This window comes from Lolium perenne, chromosome 3, assembly GCF_019359855.2.
Source record: "Lolium perenne isolate Kyuss_39 chromosome 3, Kyuss_2.0, whole genome shotgun sequence".
Classification (NCBI taxonomy): Eukaryota; Viridiplantae; Streptophyta; class Magnoliopsida; order Poales; family Poaceae; genus Lolium; species Lolium perenne.
The window spans coordinates 305,013,310-305,027,288 of NC_067246.2; the positions used below are offsets into that span (position 1 = coordinate 305,013,310).

Sequence of the window (13,979 nt, forward strand, 5' to 3'; positions counted from 1 at the left end):
ACAAGCATAGACATAATATCATCAATCTTATCACTCAAGGAAGAGGTTTCTTCGACAGAATTTACCTTCTTACTTTGTGGCGCTCTTTCTGTGTGCCATTCAGAGTAATTAATCATCATATTATCAAGAAGCTTTGTTGCATCGCCTAGAGTGATGGACATAAAGGTACCTCCAGCAGCTGAATCCAATAGGTTCCGTGAGGAAAAATTCAGTCCTGCATAAAAGGTTTGGATGATCATCCAAGTAGTCAGTCCATGGGTTGGGCAGTTTTTAACCAAAGATTTCATTCTTTCCCATGCTTGTGCAACATGCTCATTATCCAATTGTTTAAAATTCATTATGCTACTTCTCAAAGATATAATTTTAGCAGGGGAATAATATCTACCAATAAAAGCATCCTTGCATTTAGTCCATGAATCAATACTATTCTTAGGCAGAGATAGCAACCAATCTTTAGCTCTTCCTCTTAATGAGAAAGGGAACAATTTTAATTTTATAATGTCACCATCTACATCCTTATACTTTTGCATTTCACATAATTCAACAAAATTATTAAGATGGGCAGCAGCATCATCAGAACTAACACCAGAAAATTGCTCTCGCATAACAAGATTTAGTAAAACAGGTTTAATTTCAAAGAATTCTGATGTGGTAGCAGGTGGAGCAATAGGCGTGCATAACAAAAATCATTATTATTTGTGGTTGTGAAGTCACACAACTTAGTATTTTCAGGAGTACCCATTTTAGCAACAGTAAATAAAGCAAACTAGATAAAGTAAATGCAAGTAACAATTTTTTTTGTGTTTTTGATATAGCAAACAAGATAGCAAATAAAGTAAAACTAGCAACTAATTTTTTTGTGTTTTGATTTAGTGCAGCAAACAAAGTAGTAAATAAAATAAAGCAAGACAAAACAAAGTAAAGAGATTGGAGGTGGAGACTCCCCTTGCAGCGTGTCTTGATCTCCCCGGCAACGGCGCCAGAAATTTACTTGCTGGCGCGTAGTTGACGAGGGAGTTAGAAATCTCTGTGATGTAGTTTTCCTTCACGTCCCCGGCAACGGCGCCCGAAATTTAGCTTGACACGCGTACAGCACGCGACCGTTGGGAACCCCAAGTGGAAGGTGTGATGCGTACAACAGTAAGTTTCCCTCAGTTAGAAACCAAGGTTTATCGAACCAGTAGGAGTCAAGAAGCACGTCGAAGGTTGATGGCGGCGGGATGTAGTGCGGCGCAACACCAGGGATTCCGGCGCCAACATGGAGCCTGCACAACACAACCAAAGTACTTTGTCCCAACGTAACAGTGAGGTTGTCAATCTCACCGGCTTGCTGTAACAAAGGTTTAAATGTATAGTGTGGATGATGATTGTTTGCAGAAAACAGTAGAACAAGTATTGCAGTAGATTGTATTCGATGTAAAAGAATGGACCGGGGTCCACAGTTCACTAGAGGTGTCTCTCCCATAAGATAAATAGCATGTTGGGTGAACAAATTACAGTTGGGCAATTGACAAATAAAGAGGGCATGACCATGCACATACATGATATGATGAGTATAGTGAGATTTAATTGGGCATTACGACAAAGTACATAGACCGCTATCCAGCATGCATCTATGCCTAAAAAGTCCACCTTCAGGTTATCATCCGAACCCCTTCCAGTATTAAGTTGCAAACAACAGACAATTGCATTAAGTATGGTGCGTAATGTAATCAATAACTACATCCTCGGACATAGCATCAATGTTTTATCCCTAGTGGCAACAGCACATCCACAACCTTAGAACTTTCTGTCACTGTCCCAGATTTAATGGAGGCATGAACCCACTATCGAGCATAAATACTCCCTCTTGGAGTTACTAGCAAAAACTTGGCCAGAGCCTCTACTAATAACGGAGAGCATGCAAGATCATAAACAACACATAGATAATAGATTGATAATCAACATAACATAGTATTCTCTATCCATCGGATCCCAACAAACACAACATATAGCATTACAGATAGATGATCTTGATCATGTTAGGCAGCTCACAAGACCCGACAATGAAGCACAATTAGGAGAAGACGACCATCTAGCTACTGCTATGGACCCATAGTCCAGGGGTGAACTACTCACTCATCACTCCGGAGGCGACCATGGCGGTGAAGAGTCCTCCGGGAGATGATTCCCCTCTCCGGCAGGGTGCCGGAGGCGATCTCCTGAATCCCCCGAGATGGGATTGGCGGCGGCGGCGTCTCTGGAAGGTTTTCCGTATCGTGGCTCTCGGTACTGGGGGTTTCGCGACGAAGGCTTTAAGTAGGCGGAGGAGATAGGTCAGGGGGCCACACGAGGGCCCCACACGCCAGGCCGGCGTGGCCAAGGGCCAGGCCGCGCCGCCTTAGTGTGTCTGTCGTCGTGGTGAACGAGCAGATGCCATAGGATGGCTTAGATTGGGGCCGAATGGACGCAAGAGGATTCGGGGGAGGGTTTGCGATCAGGTGGGAAGAGATTCCGGATGGTTTCCTCAAGAACTTGGCCAAGGCCAGAGGTTGAAGAAGAAAGACACAAGGAAGAACTCCCTCTAGATCACCATTTTCATTGATTCACAAGTTACAGGCTCTGCCTTCCTACACACGCGCGTACATACTTGCTTGCCCGTGAAGAAGGGCTGCCCCCTCTCCTTATATAGGGGAGAGGGTGGCTTACACTGCAAGAAACCCTAATGGCATCTTTGACTGGACAAACTACTTTACAGAGCTACTGTACAAAGCTACTTTAACAGGCTACTGTACAAAGCTACTTTAATCATAGATGACACCGGGGCCTTCTTTTATCAGGGCTGCTGATGTCCTCCGGCTTCTTTGGACGTCACCTCTCTCTTTGGTGCCAGGGCTCTGAATAAAGTTACTCTGCTTGGCTCATCCTTGTCTTCTTGCTCTGAAGAGAATCTTTGACCAGACCTGCCGACAGGCTCTCCTTTCCGGTATCTTCTATACCGGGTTCCGGCATACCCCTTTGGGGATACCGGCTTAGCCTTGCTCTCCCGGATTCCTACTAGGCTTCCGGTAAGAACATTAAACCGGTATCTTGATGGCTCAAACCATCCGGTTTGGCATGCCTTTGGCATACCGGGGGTTATCCCCCCAACATTAGTCCCCGAAGCTGGTATAGTCTGGAGGATTCTTTCCTACAGACCATGCCAGGTTTTCATCTTTTTAAGATACCGGTTTAGCCACTCATCTTTTGAGCTAAGTTCCGGCACCTTTACCCTTGTTCCTTTTCTTCTCTTCGCAAGGCTTGTTCCGGCACCTCTTTTTTCCGGCACCTTGTGTCTTTACTCCTTCCTCGGCGAAGTCGAGAATATATCGGGTCCCGCGCCTGTCAGTGACATGCGCACTGTAACTGACGCGCCAGTGTCCGCTGTCACATCGTATCGACTCCCGCGCACGCATTAAATGCACCGCAGCGGATCCCACTAGCCGTTCTGGATCCTTTGGGTATCTCCGTGTGGCCTCCTGTTTTTGCGTGTATCTCCTTGACACGTGGCGGCCCATGATGCGAACCGCCGTGGGCCGCGAGGCGAACCGCCGCGGCCCAGCGGTTTCCAGCCCATTTCCCTTCTCCTTTATAAGCGCAACCGCCGCTCTCTCTTCATCTTCTCCGCATTCCCCACTTCCTTGCGCACAGAGTTCTTCGCCTCCGTGCTCTCCGCCGCTCTTCGTCTTCCGCCGCTCGTTCGTGCCCGTCGCCCGGCGAACTCACGCCTGCGTTCCGCCGGACTTCGCTGCGCGGAGATCCTCAGCAGCGACTCCGCCGAGCCCGCCGCATTCGCCTTTCCTCAAGCACTTCTTCGCCTCGCCGCCGACGGACTTCCTCGCCGGTCGCAGGCTCGCCGTTTCTCCAGCGAACTTCTTCCCTCGCAACTCCGCCGCCCCAGGTTAGGCTCGACGCGCCTTTACCCCTTTCCTCTTGCACTTTGGATCTTGGGACGGTAGAGTATTTATTCGCTCCTTGTTTTGCTTTTCTTCTTACTCGTAGATCTTCGCGCGTGGGTTCGTTCGGGGAAAACTGTTTCTCGGTAGATCTCGGCATCTTCTAGATCCCCATGTCTAGTGAAGAGTCTCTCCCTGCGGCCACCTCTAGCACTCAGGATAGCAACGCTTCCGGTGGGCTAACCGACGACGCCGCCCGGATGGGTCAGACGTCCAGCCGGAAACAAGAGACCGGCACATCTAGCCGGGCCTCCGGAAAGGACAAGACACGCGGAGCCTGGAGAGGTTCCGACGTGACCCAATACGAGATCGACTGGCTCTACCGGTCCAGGAGGATTCCGGAAGGAGTCACCTGCCGGCTTCCTCGCGGCGAAATCCAACCGGTGCTCGAACCCGGTGAAACTGTTGTTTTCCTTGCTCACTTTGAGCGTGGCTTCGGCCTTCCTGCCTCTGACTTCTTTCGTCAGTTCCTTGATTTTTATCGTCTCCAACCTCATCATCTCCCCGGCAATGCCGTTTTTTACCTTTCCTGCTTTGTGGCCTTCATGGAAGGCTACATTGGCATCCGTCCCGCTCGAGAGACGTTTGCCCGCTTTTTCTCCCTTCGGATCAACTCGGTCCAGGGCAAGGACATTCCTGCCCCCAAACCCCCCGTTCAATGCGGGTCCTGCATCATCGGCTCCCGTCAAGGGAGCCCCTTTTTTAAGTTCAATGGCCTCGAGTCTTGCCGCTTGTGGCAGACGACATTCTTCTATGTGAGGAATGCGGGCGACGAGGACCTCATCAACCTGCCGGCATTCAATCCGGCGCCTCCAGCCAAGACTAATTGGCAGTACAACCCCGGAAGGGATCACGCCGAGACGAACCGGGTGGTGCGCTTCATGCAGAGGTTGATGAAGGACACCGACATCTGCTCCGACGATATCATCCGCACTTTCATCAGCCGCCGGGTGCTTCCCCTCCAGCGGCGTGCTCACAAGATCAGTGAGATGTACGGCCCCGGTGATCCTACTAAGATCACCGGCCTGGCTCCCGAGCAAGGAGGACGTGGTCCTTAAGGCTAGTCAGATCTGCCAAACTGACATGCCGGATGACTGGGAGTGGGGCCTTTGCCCCCTCAGCGCCAGGAACCCTCCGTCCGAAGATGTAAGAAGATATGCGGCTCTGGTCGTATTAGCGGTAACTTTTGTACTTGTGTCTAATCTTTCTTTTTCCTTTGTTTTCAGGCCAAGGCCCGCTTCCCCCGGATCGATTCAGACCGGCGAGGCCCTCGCCAGAAGAGGCCCCTGGACAAGTACGATCCGGATCCTGTCATTCATTGGCTGGATCTAAGGATGGGCCGGACCCCAGCTTCCCGCCTCGGCAAGTCTCCGCCGGAACCTGCTGGTTCGTCTGATGACTTGACCATACTCGAGGTAGCTTTCCTGTTCGTTTTCTTATACCCTTTTTGTTACTTCCAATCTGTAGATCTTCCCTCAGCCAGCAACAAACCACAGGTCCATGAGCATGTCCCCCCGCTGCAGGCCGAGGTTGGCGACGAGTTTCTGGGCAAGCTCATGGCCGAGGGCCAAAAGAGCGATCCTCCAGCTGCCGACGCCGGCCCCAGCCATGCTTCTTCCGGCAAACGCCCTCGGACTGAGGTTATTGGTGGGAAGCAGGTGGGCACCAAGCGCTATAAGCAGAAGCGGACGCCGATGTCTTCCGGGTAAGTTCTTATCTTCTTTTTATGCTTTCTTGGTTTCCACCGAGTTCTTTTCCGGTTGCTTTTTCCCAACTTACTCTGTTCTTCCTTTCTCTCAGCCCTGCGCTTGAGCTTGGCTCTGCCGGCTCCGCTGGCTCCACCGGCTCCGCGAGGACTTCAACTCCTCCTCCTCACTCAAGTCCGGTACCATCTGGTGCCGGCAACACCTCTGCCTCCCCTTCGGGAGGCACTACAAGTTCGGGGCGCGCGGCCCCAACACCTCCAGATCACCGCGCGGAGGAGGACTTCACCTCCCCTCCAGAGACCCAAGACACCGGCGCCAGCAACATCGGCGCCGGCCAGACTGAAGCCGGGCAGGCGGAACCTCTGGTTCCTCCTCCCCCGAAGAAGAAGAAGAAAGAAGCAAGCTCTTCCCCTACCGCGCCGGATGCTTCCGCGCCGGTACCTTCTCCTCCCAAGGCCACGCCGACACCGCCGCCTAGCCAAGGACCTTCCGCGGCCAAGCAACCGGCGCCGTCGGGGACTCCCAAGATCACCACTTTCCTCAAGCCCGGGGCTTCCCGCGGCAAGGCTGTGGAGGGCGGCGCCTCTGGCGCTTCGGGAGATGTGGTGCTGCACGTTGGCCCCGCCGCGCTCGCTGCACAAGACAAGCCCACCGGCCTCCTGGGCCGGATTGTTAATCTGAAGCGCGCGGGCAAGGACCTGGGGCACCTTCTCCCTTATGCCCAGAAGTGGAATGAGGCGGATATCTCTGCTTCTACCCGCGGCCTGGGGAAGGATCGCCTTCCGGCACCGGATCCCGCCGGGGCCCGGTCTACTGAAGAACATTTCACGCGGCTTAAACGCGCCGTGAAAGAGTTCGACAGTGCTTGGTACGATGCCACCAACAACGTGGTGGTAAGTTCTGCTAAATCTCTTTTATAATTTCTGTTGATGCCGGTTTCTTTTTCTCTCCGGGTCTTATCTATTCTCCCAGTCCCCGAGTTTTGTGGTGAGAGCGCAGCTCTTGGCGCAAAACTTTAACCTAAAACTTAGCGTGAAACCGGCACTGCCAGTCCCCGAGCTTCGGGTTAAACACCTTCTTGTTAACACACAATTTACCTTAGAAACGCGCAAAACCGGCATTGCCAGTCCCGAGTTTCGGGTTAAGAACTTTGTTCTTAGCGCAAAACTTATCTTAAAAATGCGGAAAACCGCATCGCTGGATCCCGAGTTTCGGGTTGAAACCTTGTTTCTTTCTCAACTATTTTTCTTTTAAACAGAGCACTGCTGACACCCGGAAGCAACTCTTCGAGGAGCTTCTGTGGGAGCACCGGGAGCTTGCTGAGGCCCACAGCCACTGCCAAGGTTTGTTTCTTTTGCCTCCGGTATCTTTTCACCGGAATGTTTCCTTCCTTGATACTTACGCACTTTTTGTTTAACAGTTGTTCCGGAAGCTAGCCTCGAGGCCCTGAAGGCCCAGGTTGCCAAGCTTCAAGGTACCATCTTTTTCTGCTAACCCTTTTCTTTTTTCATTTGATCTATTGTTGCCTGTTAAGACTTTTCTTTTCGGTATTTAGGCGAGAAGGAGCAGCTCCTTAAGGAGCACAACGAGGTGCTGGAGGCCCAGAAGACCGCCCTGGGGGAGCTCAAGGAGCAGGCTATACAAGCCGCGCTCCGGCATGAGCAAGCCTTGAAGGACGCCCGGGTAGCAGCGGAGGCCGTGGTGGCGGAGATTGTGGAGGATTCCACCAACGCCAACACCGTCCTCGCGGCAGAACTGGAGGAGGAAAGGAAGTCGCGGAAGGCAGCGGAGCGCCTTATTGATACCATGACCACCGATCACCGGGAGTACGATCGGTTGGTTATGCAGATAGATGCGCTAGCCCTCCGTAAGCTCCTGCCTTGCCCCTTCTTTTGCTTATAAGCTTTTTCCTGTGAAGATTTATCTTTGTTGGGTGCGTTTTCCGTCATGTTTTTTCCGACATACTCTTTCCGGTGTCTCGTGTTTATGCTTTTCCTTCTTCCTGTAGAGCACTTCCCGGCATCCCAGGTCTTTGCCTTAAAGAAGGTGAGGGAGGATCGGATTGCGCGGGAATTTCCAAATCTGGATGCGCACTGGGGTGGGTACGACTATCTTGTCGCCCTCTCCGCGCGTGTTCAGCATATGCGCTCCGTCGACCGGCTTCTTGCTGACCTGCCAGCCGCTGCCATCCAAGTTTTCAAGGTTTTGTGGCCTGAGGAGGAGCTGCCGGGGAATATCACCCTCACCGCCTCGCGGCTTAATGACGCCGGGCACCGGATCCGCGAGTGGCAGTGTTCCGCGGCTCGTGCCGGAGCTGACACGGCGCTGCGCGCTCGTGTGCTCATGGTACCCTGCTCTTGACCTGGATGCTCTCCAAGGTGTTCGCGCGGACGCTCCCACGGACACCGACCCGGCGCTCTCCGCGAAGCGGCAGGACCGGGCATACCGGCTCGCTGAGTATGCCGAGGTCCGCACCTTCATCCCACCCCCTCCTGGCGTCAAGGACTACCTCAGCGATGAGGAAGAAGAAGACGAGGGAGATGAAGGTGAAGCTGCCGAGGACGCGCCGCCGGAAGCTCCCGAAGCCGGCGCTACTCCTCCTGAAGATGCCGAGGCCGGTGCTGCTCCACCCGACGCCCCTGCTCGATGACCTTCTACGATATCTTTGCCTGCTATGCCTGTTGGCCCTGTTTACCTTAAGACAATGTCTGTTAAATTCTGCCCCGGAATGCCGGGGCTTATGATGTAAGACTTAAGTTTGCCTGTGGTTGTGCTACAACATTTCCTGCCGGTAGGTTATACCGGTAGCTAAGTATCTATGAGTTTGCCTTAGCATAATTTGCTTTTGGTTTTGATTTTATCCTGCACTGCAAAGATTTCTCAATTGCTCCCGCATCCAATTTGATGCATACTTGGTTCTTTTGCCTTGGCTCTGCCTGCCTTCTCTGGGCGTTCTTTGGCGTATGAGCACAAGGTTCTTTCACCAAACAAACATCTTCTTGAACTTAGAAATAACTTTGAAATTTTGCAAAAAACCGGTTTAACCGGGGTTAGTTAAACTTTCCGGATTGTTCTTTCCTGCTCTCCCTTTTCGCAGTTCATGTGCTTATCTCCTACCGGTTTATCTTGCTTGCCATGAAGCCGGTTTGCGGACAGCAGCAGAGTCGAAGACTCCGGTAGGATTTAGCACACTACTAAACCGGAAAGAAAAAACATTCAATAAGCAACCGGTAAACTGAAAAAATAAACAAGTTACATGCAACTTAAGTTGGGGTAGTCCCCGAGATTCATTCAAGGTTCCGGCATCTTTTATTCATAGCATACAAGGTACAAAGAGGAACTTCTTACACCACCACTTCAAGAGTAGAAAGGGCGCAACAGAGCTACGTTCCATGGACGCTTGCTCTCCTCTCCGGACCTGTCCGCCTTTCCTTTCTTCCACTCCTGTGCATCAATCAAGTAGTATGCATCATTGTGAAGCACCTTGCTTACAATGAAGGGACCTTCCCATGGTGGCAAGAGCTTATGCCGGCCTTCAGTGCGCTGCACCAGGCGAAGTACAAGATCTCCTTCCCGGAAAACTCTCGGGTTAACCTTCCTGTTATGATAGCGTCTTAGGTTTTGCTGGTAAATGGCTGTTCTTGCCAAAGCCAGCTCTCTTGCTTCTTCTAGCAAGTCCACATCGTTTTCTCTGGCCTCTTTGACCTCCTGCTCGGTATAGAGCTGTACCCTTGGTGAATCATGAATGATATCGGTTGGTATCACCGCTTCTGCTCCATAGACCATGAAGAAAGGAGTGTATCCGGTAGACCGGTTTGGGGTTGTTCTTATACTCCACAGTACTGATGGTAGCTCATCGAGCCAACATCCCGGTGACTTTTCCACCACATCAATGAGTCTAGGCTTGATACCGGAAAGCACCAAGGCATTCATTCTTTCCACTTGGCCATTGCCTTGTGGATGTGCCACTGAGCACAAATCCAGCCGGATGTTCTTTTCTTCACAGAACCTTTTGAACTCACCTTGAGCAAAGTTGGTTCCATTGTCAGTGATGATGCTGTGCGGGTATCCATACCGCAAAATGACATCTTTCAAGAATTTCACAGCTGTATGCCCATCACACTTTGCGATAGGTTTTACTTCCAGCCACTTGGTGAACTTATCCACCATGACCAAGATGTGAGTCATGCTGCTTCTTGCAGTTTTGAATGGTCCAACCATGTCAAGGCACCAAATAGCAAATGGCCATGTTAGCGGTATTGTCTTTAAACCGGATGCTGGGGTATGGTTTTGCTTGGCGTACCTCTGGCAGCCGTTGCATTTTCTTACCAAATCCTCAGCGTTCTCCAAAGCAGTGGGCCAATAGAACCCATGCCGGAATACCTTTGCTACTAGCGCCCTTGACGAAGCATGATGCCCACATTCTCCTTGGTGAATTTCCTCAAGCATTTCCTTCCCTTCCTCCGGTTCCACACATCTTTGAAGGACACCGGTAACGCTTCTCTTGTACACCTCACCATTGATGAATGTGTAAGCTTTAGACCTTCTTTGTATCCTCCTTGATTCATTTTCGTCAGCCGGCAAGGTGCCGCTGATCAGGAATTCCTTAATAGGTTTAACCCATGACGGTATCTCTCGAACCAAAAACACCGGTGCGTCTATCTCCATGCTATCCACCAGCATCATTTCTTCCGGTATGGGTACAGCAGTCCCCGAGCCTACCGGAGCAGTCCCCGAGCTTGCCGGAGCAGTCCCCGGGTTCCGTTCATCGATATCCATGGGTACTACGTGTGACTCTGGTACAAAAATTGATTCTGACTCCGGGCTCGGTTTGATCGATGGCACTCTTAGGTGAGCCAAAGCTATTCCGGGAGGGATTTCTTGCCTAGATGAGCCCAGCTTGGACAAAGCATCCGCGGCCTCATTTTCTGCTCGCGGCACATGGTGAAACTCACATCCTTCGAAGAACCCGGCAATCTTTTGCACGTGAAACCGGTACGAGGCCATGTTGGCATCTTTTGCATCCCAATCTCCGGAACACTGCTGTACCACAAGGTCTGAATCTCCATAGCAAATGACCCGGTGCGCACCGATTTCTTTTGCGACCTTAAGCCCATGGATCAAAGCTTCATATTCAGCGACATTGTTTGATGCCCTGAAATGCACTTGTAAAACATACCGGAGGTGATCTCCTTTTGGGGAAGTGAGCACCACACCGGCACCTAGACCTTCCTTGAGCTTGGATCCGTCAAAGTGCATCTTCCAGTATTCTATCCTACGATCCGGCGGCTTGTACTGCATCTCCGCCCAATCAACAAGGAAATCAGCCAAAGCCTGTGATTTTATGGCATCTCTTCTTTCATACACCGGTACGTACGGTGATATCTGGATTGCCCATTTCGCAATCCGGCCGCTGGCATCTTTGTTGCACATGATGTCGGAAATTGGTGCTTCGCTCACCACTTTCATGGGGTGCTCCTCAAAGTAGTGCTTGAGCTTGGTGGCGGCCATGTACACGCCATAAGTCATTTTCTGGAAGTGAGGGTAGTTTTGTTTTGAGAGGAGAGCACCTCGCTCAAGTAGTATACCGGCCTCCGGACGGTTTTTTCTTCCTCTTCTCTTTCAACTACAACCACTACACTCACAACCCGGTTTGTTGCTGCTATGTATAACAAAGCATAGGCTCTCTTTCTAAAGGTGAAGCGGTATGGGTGCTGTGGCTAGCATTGTTTTCAGCTCTTTAAACGCTGCGTCTGATTTCGAGGGGTCCAGACGAACGTGTCGGATTTTTTCATGAGAGCATAGAGTGGCAGAGCTTTTTCTCCCAACCTGCTTACAAACCGGCTTAGCGATGCCAAGCTTCCGGTAAACTTTTGCACATCTTTTAACTCTCGAGGGATAGCCATTCTTTCTATTGCTCGGATCTTTACCGGATTAACCTCTATGCCCCGGCTTGATACTAAGAAACCGAGCAGCTTGCCGGCGGGGACACCAAAGGTGCATTTTGCCGGATTGAGTTTCATCCGGAACCGTCTTAGGTTATCGAATGTTTGCCGGATGTCATCGATTAAAGTGTTCTTTACCTTAGTTTTTATCACGATGTCATCCACATAGACTTGTACATTTTTTCCAATTTGATCAAACAAGCATTTTTGCATACAGCGCTGGTACGTTGCACCAGCGTTGCGCAACCCAAAAGGCATAGTGACATAGCAATAAGCCCCGTGCGGGGTAATGAACGCAGTTTTTATTTGATCTTCCTTTTTCAAAGGAATTTGGTGGAAACCGGAATAGGCATCCAGGAAGGACAACAACTCACACCCAGCAGTTGAATCAATCACTTGATCGATTCGTGGCAAAGGAAAAGGATCTCTTGGGCAAGCCTTGTTCAGGTTGGTGTAGTCGATGCACATGCGCCACACCTTCGGAGCTTTTGCCTCCAGGTTCTCATCTTTCTTCTTTTCAACCATTACCGGATTGGCCAGCCACTCTGTGTGCGTGACCTCCACAATGAACCCGGCAACTAGCAGCTTGGTTACCTCTTCTCCTATGATCTTTCTTCTGTCTTCAGCGAACCGGCGCAGTGGTTGCCGCACCGGCTTGGCATCTTTCCGGACGTTTAGAGAGTGCTCAGCCAGCTCCCTCGGAACACCTACCAAATCATCAGTTGACCAGGCAAAGATATTCCGATTCTCACGGAGGAAGCTGACGAGCGCGCCTTCCTATGCTTGGTCAAGGCCGGCACCGATACGAACGGTGCGCTCTGGGTAAGCCGGATCCAGCACAATGTTCTTTGTTTCATTGGTTGGCTTGAATGCCGGTGTGCCCATGTTTTCACTCATTGCTGCTAAGCTCATTTGCGAGGATTGAGCCAGCGCAACAGCTGTCTGCATTCTTTTCTTTTCCTCCGCGATCACCAGCGATTCTGCTAAGTTTGATCCGGCAGATGCTGTTTCCAGTGAGATCTTATAATTTCCCACCACAGTCAATGGCCCACGAGGTGCCGGCATCTTCATCTTGAGGTAAGCCGTATGAGTGGTGGCCATGAAGGCTGCCAATGCCGGTCTCCCCAGCAATGCATGGTAGGGGCTGTCTAGATCCACCACCTCAAACTCCAGATTTTCCACCCGACAATTGTCACGTCCTCCAAATGCCACGTCCACCCGAACTTTTCCTATCGGGGCACAGGACAAGCCAGGAACAATCCCGTGGAACGTTGTGCGCGTTGGCTGAAGCATGTTTTCTGTTATGCCCAAATGCTTTGCATGGTGTGCTTGTACATGATGTTGATGCTACTGCCATTGTCTATCAGCACCTTGCTGAACTTCACTCGAGTTTGCGGCCCTTTCATGATCGGGTCCACAACAAGAGCATATCCACCCGGATTAGGCATGATCTTTGGGTGATCCTTGGATGACCAGGTAATTTCCTGATTGGACCACATCATGCACTTGGGAACTGCCGGCATCACAGCATTGACCTCCATGGAGCGCCGGTGTACGCTTTGCCGGTCTGTTGGCTCAGTGACAAAGACAACACAGCACAGATGCGGATCTTCGTAAACATTCCGGCCTAAAGGTGCCGGTGGAGGTGGCTGGTTATCATTTTGCTCCACCCGGTTAACTTGCTGGTACTGCTGCCGGTTTGGCTGCACCGGTAAGGCGTTTGCCCCGGTAAGTGGTGGTGGTGGCGGTAGCTGTTGTTGCTGCCGCGGCATGTCTTGCGGTGGCCGCGCATCTTTCACTGTTCCTTTTTGCATCAAGTACTTGGTCCAGGTACAATCCTTTGTCAGATGGTTTGACGGATGTGCCGGATTCGGCGTGTGCCACCGGCAAGGCTGATCCATGGCAGCTTCCATGGTGTATTTTGCGGGTTCTTGCCAGTTCTTCTTCTGGACCCAAGGTTTCTTTTCCACCCATTGTTTCTTAGGACCCGCCCATGGCTGCGATCCGTGTCGTGGTATCGTCACGGCATATGCCATAGGGTGGCTAAACGAAGTGGTTCCTGAGGGATCTCACGGCGGTATCCGGAAGCGGGTATGGGCACGAGCGACACGGCGACGTACCCAGGTTCGAGGCCCTCCGATGGAGGTAAAACCTCTACTCCTGCTATGAGTGTATATGATGATCACACAGTACAATGGTGCTCCTAGAGCTGTGTCCGGCTGCTCCTGAGAGGCTAAGGAAGACTATGGTCTCTCTCACAGGGCAGCTCTGTAGGTGGGTGAAAGTAATAAATGATCGATCCCCTGCACGAGAGGGGGTAGTGCGGCTTATATAGGCACCGGCACTTTACATAT

At 51.3% G+C, this 13,979-nt stretch overlaps 1 protein-coding gene across 1 annotated transcript; it reads left to right on the top strand.

Annotated features, from left to right (window-relative positions):
- Nucleotides 1-3,537: 3,537 nt before the first annotated feature.
- LOC139838239 (uncharacterized) lies at nt 3,538-5,683 on the top strand. Its single transcript, XM_071827623.1, has 4 exons — nt 3,538-3,919; nt 4,918-5,120; nt 5,201-5,360; nt 5,442-5,683. Exons 1-4 carry the CDS (start codon nt 3,538-3,540, stop codon nt 5,681-5,683), a joined length of 987 nt encoding a protein of 328 aa, XP_071683724.1.
- Nucleotides 5,684-13,979: the final 8,296 nt, after the last annotated feature.